Below are 7,981 nucleotides of genomic sequence, written 5' to 3'. Positions count from 1 at the left end.
TTCCTTCCTCTCCACTGTCTTGTGGACAAAAGATGCCTGTTGTTACCTTGCTTCTTGGAGCATGAAGACAAGGTGCTGAAGTTCCAGCAGAGAATTGCCATGGCCTCTCAGGTCATAGGAGTTTGGTCTTTCTCCCTCTCTTCTCTCCATGACGGTAATCACCAAACCGGAAGGTCTCGCTAATTAGCTTCAGTTTGTGGTTTGCTTAAAGCAGGATCAAGGCAGGATGGAAATAGCTGCTGGTGCTGTTCCCTCCTTAAGCCAGTGCAGAAGCAGATTGTGCACGGCATAGCCACATCCTATTTTAGCACTGACGCAACTTCCAGCCAAACCTCCAGGCAACATGGAAACACACATGCCTGGTAAGTTTATTCTCTGTTTCATTCTTATTGCTGCCTGGGAAGTGGGATAGGCCAAAACGGGGTGGAGAACAAAGAAAGGAGTACTTTGGAAGGACTCCTCTGTCTTCTTTTAGGTTATTAAAAAAAAAAAAAAAGAACATCCATAGGGCTCAGAGATAAAACAAAAAAAAAAGAACATCCATAGAGCTCAGAGATAAAACAACAAAAAAAGAACATCCATAGAGCTCAGAGATAAAACATGCAGAGATAATTTCTCCTGAAGTCTCAGAAGTCAGCTGTAGGTCAACGTTGTGATCCATGTGGAAAAGACAATCGCTAGGCTAATGCCTTGTGCTGATCTTCTGCTGTTTCCACTGCATTTGCCTTATTGCAGTGCAACTGTGGGGAGTGAGTAATATCCTTTTACAGGAGAAAATGGGCAACCCTGAGCTCTCAATTCCCATACAAAAGGAGCAAATCTGCTCAGTGCATAAAACCTTTGTGCTGGAGTTCCCAGTGTACAATTTTAGAATAACTTTTAGGGCTGATGTTGAGTCATTGTTCTTTTGCTGTCACAGTGAAAAGCTCTGTGTTTGTTTCCATGTTATCTCATTGTTTCTGGGGCTGTATCTCTGCTGTGAACTTCAAAAACCTTATTTAAATAATAGAAGGATAGAATTTGACCATTAAATTTTACCTATTTGTTATTTCTCTCTTTAGATTGGTTCAAGAACTATTTAGGTGTTACTCCCCTGCTGCTTGACTGCTTCTATTAAAATTAGTCCCATACCTAAACTCAGAATTGAATGGTTCTCTTTATAAAGAGTATTTCTTCTCTAATTATATTCTGGAGGTGGGAAGGCAAAGGATATCTGTATTATATATAGCCAAATGTAAAGGAATACAACTGAGATACTGAGTCCTACCCAAGAGATTCTCCTGCTGGGTGTCCTGGAGGCTCAAGACATTTCAAACTGAGTGTTGGCATGGGGTTCAGACAGGTAGATGCACCCAGGCTATCCAAGGCATTAGTCAAGATTTGTTTTTTTTCCACCTGCAGTCTGAAAGGTACTGTGTGAGCCCTGAACACACAGGCTGCAAATTAGATGGCATTAGGGACAACTCAAACAGCCTTGTCTGTCTAATTCCTATGCTCTTAAAAGGAGCTAAAATGGTAGTGGTTTTGAACACACAGTGGAGGAAATCACGCTTTTCTGTAGTTGTGTTGAGTTTGGTGGAGATGTGCACAAGAAATAATTTTGGCCCAAGCTGAGCTTCTTCATCTATATTCAGGGCTGAGAAGTCATTATTTACTGTGGACCTAAAGAGCAAATGTATAACCATGCTACATATTTTCATATTTATAGATACCCTTTGAAAAAACCATGTTTGAGTAAAGCTACAAGGAAACAGTAAGTTCAAGTAGGTATTTTTTCATCCCCACTTGGGAGTTGGAGTTTGCCATCAATGCCCCTAAATTGCAGATATTTTGAACAGCCTTGCAGAGGAGCATCCTTCTAACTGTGGTGTCTTTCAGAAATGCAGATCCTTTCTGATACTTAACTGGAAAGGGAGGAAGATAGCAGTTCCCTGTCTGTGCTTTGGGTGACCAAACCACCTGTGGTGTATTCTGCAAGTAGCTGTGCTGTGATAATCTGATCATCTGGACCACTCAGCTCAGTTAATTAGCTGTTAGTCAGGTTTTAATACAGAGCTCCTAATTAGGCAGACTCCCTTACTGCCTCTTTCACAAGCAGTGTGGTCCTTCCACTTTTGGCAGTCTGTGCAACTTCTTCATAGTGGCACTTTGGACAGGGACCTCACAAAACAGTGAGGTCGTTTGCTGCTCGTGTGGCCAACCCTTAAGTTTGCAAAGAGCTGAGGCAAAGGAGCGCAGAGAGGCTGAGAGAGCAGGTGGTAACTGGCTGTGAATTGGTGCTGGAGCTGGTCACTGATCTCTGTCCTGGAGGTATCGTGTCCTTAGAAGTCATTTACAACTTGGTGGAGTTTGGAGAGATGGCTCCCCAGCTATTTTTGTAGAATGAGTGTAATTCTTGAACATTTGCTTTCCAAGATGAATTCAAGAGTCCTTGTTCTCTGGAGATACATATATACATATATATATATATATGTAAATATACACACAAATATGCTATGCATGTGTGCATATTTAAAATTTTCATGTACAGTCACATACATACACACACACAGAGAACTTGTTTCTACCAATACTAATTACTCCAGAATATTTACAGTATGAGGACATGTAAGGCCAGATGTCATAAAGGCTAACAGGGTGGAATGAGGTCAGGCTGCATCTGAAGCAGAAGCCCCTGAGGCACTGCTGTACCACAGGCAAGAACTGTCAAATATGGAATGCATTCAAAACAAAACATTTTGGTTCAATCAGTCGAATTTGGGAAGATGAGAAGCTTTTGGGAGAACAGGAGTCTGCCAGATACAGATATGGCAATTGCATTTCCATCAAAAAACAAACTCTACTGGGAGTCCCTGACTGCCTCACCAGTTTACCAGTGTTAATCTCAGATTCGTGACACAGTTTCTGGAGGTTGGGAAGCATAATGGAAATGAAATCATCTTATTATAAATGAACTGCAGCTTTTTTCCTAGGCCTAGTTAAAAGGACTGGAAAGAAAAAGAGGTCTTTAATTGACTGTGTAAAAGTCTTGTGAGATATCCCAGACTCAGTCTGAAAATACCGGAGAAACATTGTGTGTGGCCTTTGGGAATGAAAGCTTCACTTATTAATTATTTTCCTTGGAGTTTCCCTTGTGGCATTATTATGTGCTTCATTAAAGTGAACCAAGCATGAGTCTGCTGGGGAGATCAGACAGGGGAGACTGGTGAGTCAATCTGCTGGACTGTTCAAGTGCTACTGGACCCTAATCTGGTATCAATAGGAAACAAGAATAATCATAACACTTAGGGGTCAGACCCCCCTCCTCCAAGCATTTCCTTTTTACCATTTCACTGTCTCCTCTCTCAGAACATGGTGGTGGGGAAGCAGTCTGAGTATAGGGGATAGAAGGGGCTCAGCTAAATAAGTGGAAAATGCAGCCTCCAGACTTTAGCAGTACACAATGGATGTGGTGTCTCCCTGGATAGATGGGAGCTGTTATTTCTTCTTCCTGTAGAAAAGTCTTAGTAAACAGAGGCAGTGGTGCTTTGTCTCTGTAGTGGTGATGGTGCTGACCCTGGGGACCGATGCCTATGGGATGTCTTCTCCAGGGTATAAAACACTAATACTGGAAGGACTAAGACATGGGTTTTCCCTCACAATAAGACCTTCTCCAAGAGGATGAGAGTATGGATCAGTCAACCTCGTTTCAGCTGGCACCACTAGAGGGGGAAAGAGTATGAAACATTTGTGTGTTGAAAGTTTCGGTATCCACTGTTTTTTATCAGCATTTTTCACTGTGCTACTTCCTGTATGGAGTTGACCTGTTGGATCGAGGAGGCCTCCAAGAGGATCGGAGGCATGCTGTGAAGAAGGCTGAGGGAATTGGGATTGTGCAGCCTGGAGAGGAGAAGGCTTTGGGGTGACCTCATTGTGGCCTTGCAGTGCCTGAAGGGAGCCACAGGAAAGATGGAGAGAGACTCTTGACAAGGGCCTGGAGTGACAGGACAAGGGGCAATGGCTTCACACTGACAGGAGGATTAGATTGGAAATCCAGATGAAATTCTTCCCTGTGAGGGTATTGAGACCCTGGTACAGGTTTCCCTGAGAAGCTGTGGCTGCCCCATCCTGGAAGTGTTCCAGGCCAGGCTGGATGGGGCTCTGAGCAACCGGGAATAGTGGAAAGTGTCCCTGTCCAAGGCAGGGAATAGAAATGAGACGATTTTTCAGGTCTCTTCCAACTCAGGACATTTTGTGATTCTGTGATGACTCCCACCCCCTCCAGACCCTCTGTTATTCCACACTGTGGTCATGTAATTTGTCAAACACAAGAAATGGGGAGCGTGTCCAGAAATTCCAGACATTAGCCCCCGAGACCAGAACATGAAGGTATAATCTTAGATATATTTTATGAGCACTTCACATGTGTGGAGTTCTTTATTGAGAATGACCATGATCTGCAAGTTTTTACCTCTACCTGATGCCACTGGATCTGTTCACCTCACTAGAAATGAATACTGACTGCAGTATTTCCCATTGCATTAGGGAACCACCTGTGCAAAACCTGCTTTATGTATTTATTTCTCCTTGTCAGACTTTGCTCTACCTTCCTCACACCTGACTCTCAATGGACAGAAGACAGCAAAATCAGCAATGGACTCTTTTTCAGCCTACAACAGCAAATACCTCACTGTTCCTCAGAACCGGACTTCCTGGCACAGAAATGGGACCAGTGGAGCTCTTGAAGCATCAGAGGTGTCTTATAGAAGTTCTGTAAGTAGGGTTTCATGTTCATTCACCTACCTCAAGTGCATTTGGGATTATGAAGAGGCTTGAAGCAGGATGAGAAAAGCAGGGTGTGCTCTCCTATGTGTTGGTTAAATCAGAACTGGGAGAAGAATCTTTATGAGGAAAGTGATACCACAGCCTCATGTGATTCAGTTCTCTCTGTGTACAGCAAGAATTAATTTCTGCAGTAGTAATCTCACCAAACTTTTCTTAATTGTTTACTTTAGCCAAAATCTTTCAGAGCAGGAATGGAGAGGGTTGCTATTACCTTCAGTGACAGAAAAGATCTGCAAGTTGCTCATTAAATGAGGTGTGCCTTTACCAACCCTGAGCCAGCTGTGCCCAGGTAGTAGTAGGGGCTGGATTGGATTGATTCCCAGTGGAAGTGTGGTGTGGCTGTAGTGTCCAGAGGAGAGCTGTCAGAGGAGGCATCTTTTGGGATGTATTTGTAGTGAAATATTTGCTATCAGACCACTAGAACAAAATTATAATGAAATGCTCATCCTACATTCCCATTCTGTTATTCCTTAGCGTGATGGCTTCTTGTCTTGGAAACATCAAGAAACAGTGAAAGCAGGACCTAAGCTGGTAATTTAAATCACTGTTTCTGACTTTAACAGTGGCTGTGAGAGGGGAGGAGAGAAAGATCTTGACAGTTCCTTCAGAGACATTTTTGAAATTGCAACTTTTTGTGTTCCTCCCTAAAAATATCTCCTTGTGCCAGAATGTCGCATGATAAGGCAAGCAGTGCAAATTTAGGGGTAGGAAATATCTTTAGTGAAATCTGTTGGCATTTTGATTTTTTTTCCGTTAATTGGGCACCCGTAATTATGGGGATGGCACCTTGCTGCCAAGAGTGAGGAAAAGAGTCCACAGGGAGGGAGAAGGGAGTCACTGTTGACTCTCCTCATCCCCTGTGTAACTCCAGCAACCCCAAGTTGCTATGGTGCCCTCTCAGGTGGCTGGGATGTGGCAGGTGGCTCCACACAGCAACAAACAGGAAAACCTCGGAGTGATTTTCACATTCTCCAACCTCCTTTTCCTTCTCCCGCTTCTTGCTCGTGCTTCTTGTTTCTGCCCACACTCTCCATAAAGGGAGGAGAGGATGCTCAGAGCTCATCTTCTCTAGAGCCAGCTAATGCATTGCCAGTGACCTGCTGGTGGTGACATCATTCCTTCTGCACTGTATAGCCTGAAACTCTCTGGGAGGGACACTAGAAATCTGCCACGGGTTTTTCCTCACTGGGGCAGAGATGGATCCGGGAAGTTTGCATGGGCTGCCCGTGAGTACTACATGAAAATGTATCTAATTAGGAAATGGGGAATTGCAATAAAATGCTGTCTCACAAGCAGTTTTATATTCCACCAGGACATAGTGCTCAGTGTAATTTTGGATGTGCTTAAAGGGACTGTATATATACTTTAGATATGAAGGGTGTGATGTGCAGAACAGATTATTCAGTGGTAATTTTGTAAAAGGATGAAGGATGTAGCATGCATGTAAACCCAAGATTTATTTAGTGACATGACAACTGAAAATTACTTTGTGGGAAACTAAGTGAAGCAAAGCAATGAAAAAAAAAGAATCTGGTGTTGATGAATATAATAATATGCAATAATATTTATATATTCATACATTTGTGTGGTGTTGTGTTAAAAACAAGATATATGCCATACAGCAAGTGGTTAACTTTGCATTCAGCACTACCAGCACATGTAAGGAAGGGGAGAAAAAGAGAGAAACAAACCTTTGACTGGTACTTCTCAAGATTTTGCTTGTACAGTCACCTATGGGAACCATAAATGTTCGGAATTAGGTTATAGGATGATTGTTTGGATCAGGTTGACCCTTGCTCTTATCTTTTCCCCCCATCATTGGAGGGCTGGTGTCACTCCAGTGAATAACACTCTAGAGTGCTCTCTGAAGGGCTTTACACGGCAGCATTGTGCTGGAAATGCTGGTTGGAAACAACTTGGAAAGCTCATGGGCTGTCTTAATGAGTGGGAAGTGCAAGTGAATGCCTCAGTGCCAGACTTCCACATGAACGCTGCAGAATTCCCATTCAGGGTGGGGAGTGACAGCAGGATTACAGTTGGAGCTGAATCCCAGAAGGGCTTTGAGAGGGTGATGATGAAGCAGGCATGGTCTGAAGGGCTGAGTGGGTGCAATATTGGTAGTTTGAAGGATTTTAGCCATGGATTCCCCTTTGCAGTGTTACTCTTGGTCACAAAGTCTTTTCATATGTTAAAATACAAGCTAGCACCACCAGTCATTCATAGGACATAGTCTTTCTAATCCCTGGTACTTTCCAGAGTGTTTATGTCCAGCCCTTCCCTTCTGGAATTTGAACCACATTAAAGATATTTCTCCTATTCTGGCTAAGATTGATTTATTCCCTTCCTATACTGTTTTTGCTTCCCTTCCCTCCCTGCTTTGTTCCACATGGCACATCGTCTGTAATGTGATCCTTATTCTCACTTCTCTGTCCCCTTTCAAAATGTGGGTGTGCTCTCCCCTTGGTCTGTGCAGAGTGATGGACTTGGGGTGTGCCTCTGTGTCTGCTCTTCCCTAGGGATCCCATGTGTTGGGATAACCTAAACCATGCTTAGTTTATGGTCAGAGGAGGAATGAAGTGAGACTGGTGTGCAAAGTTAGTATTTGTAGGTCATACCTGGGTTCTTCATGGCTTCATGTGCTCCTGTGGGGATAGACCCTCCCCACCTACTTGGGCTTTTTGGCTTTCTTTTCTGTGCAACTCTTTTGTTTCTCTCCCAGATTATCAACAACTACGTGGAAGGGACCCTGTCAGGGGTGAGGGACAAGGCATCCCCGAGTGGCCTGCACTTCAGGGACAGCAAGAGGAAGGTCGACTATGTCTTGGCCTACCACTACCGCCGGAGCCTGGCCCGGCACGCGCCCGGTGCCGCCTCCCCGGAGCCACGGTGCGGATCCCCCTCCGTGGTGCTGGTTTCCAACGGAGGCACTGGGAAGGGCCGTGACCCCCAGCAGCAGCAGGAGCATGGCCAGCGTGCCCTGCCCGAGTGGCCAGGGCTGCCGGGCCTGGGGCTGGTGGAGCTGGGCCCGCTGGACGCGCTGGAGGAGGAGAGGCGGCTGCAGCGGGAGGAGTATGAACGCAACCTGCTGGAAGCGGGGCTGGAGATCGAGAAAGACCCCGAGGTAAGAGGGGGAGACTTGCACCTTGTACATGGCATC

The 7,981-nt window shown here is 44.7% G+C and overlaps 1 protein-coding gene across 1 annotated transcript in view; it reads left to right on the top strand.

Moving 5' to 3' along the window:
* Positions 1-343: 343 nt before the first annotated feature.
* LOC116995534 (anoctamin-2-like) overlaps positions 344-7,981 on the top strand; it is a 150,212-nt gene continuing 142,574 nt past the window's right edge. The window contains exons 1-3 of the mRNA XM_033058334.1: positions 344-362; positions 4,574-4,752; positions 7,544-7,945. Coding sequence (XP_032914225.1) covers positions 344-362; positions 4,574-4,752; positions 7,544-7,945 — 600 coding nt within the window. The remainder of the gene's footprint in view (positions 363-4,573; positions 4,753-7,543; positions 7,946-7,981) is intronic.

The sequence above is a fragment of the Catharus ustulatus genome, chromosome 4 (genome assembly GCF_009819885.2).
Source record: "Catharus ustulatus isolate bCatUst1 chromosome 4, bCatUst1.pri.v2, whole genome shotgun sequence".
Classification (NCBI taxonomy): Eukaryota; Metazoa; Chordata; class Aves; order Passeriformes; family Turdidae; genus Catharus; species Catharus ustulatus.
This window is presented reverse-complemented; position numbering and strand designations above follow the sequence as displayed.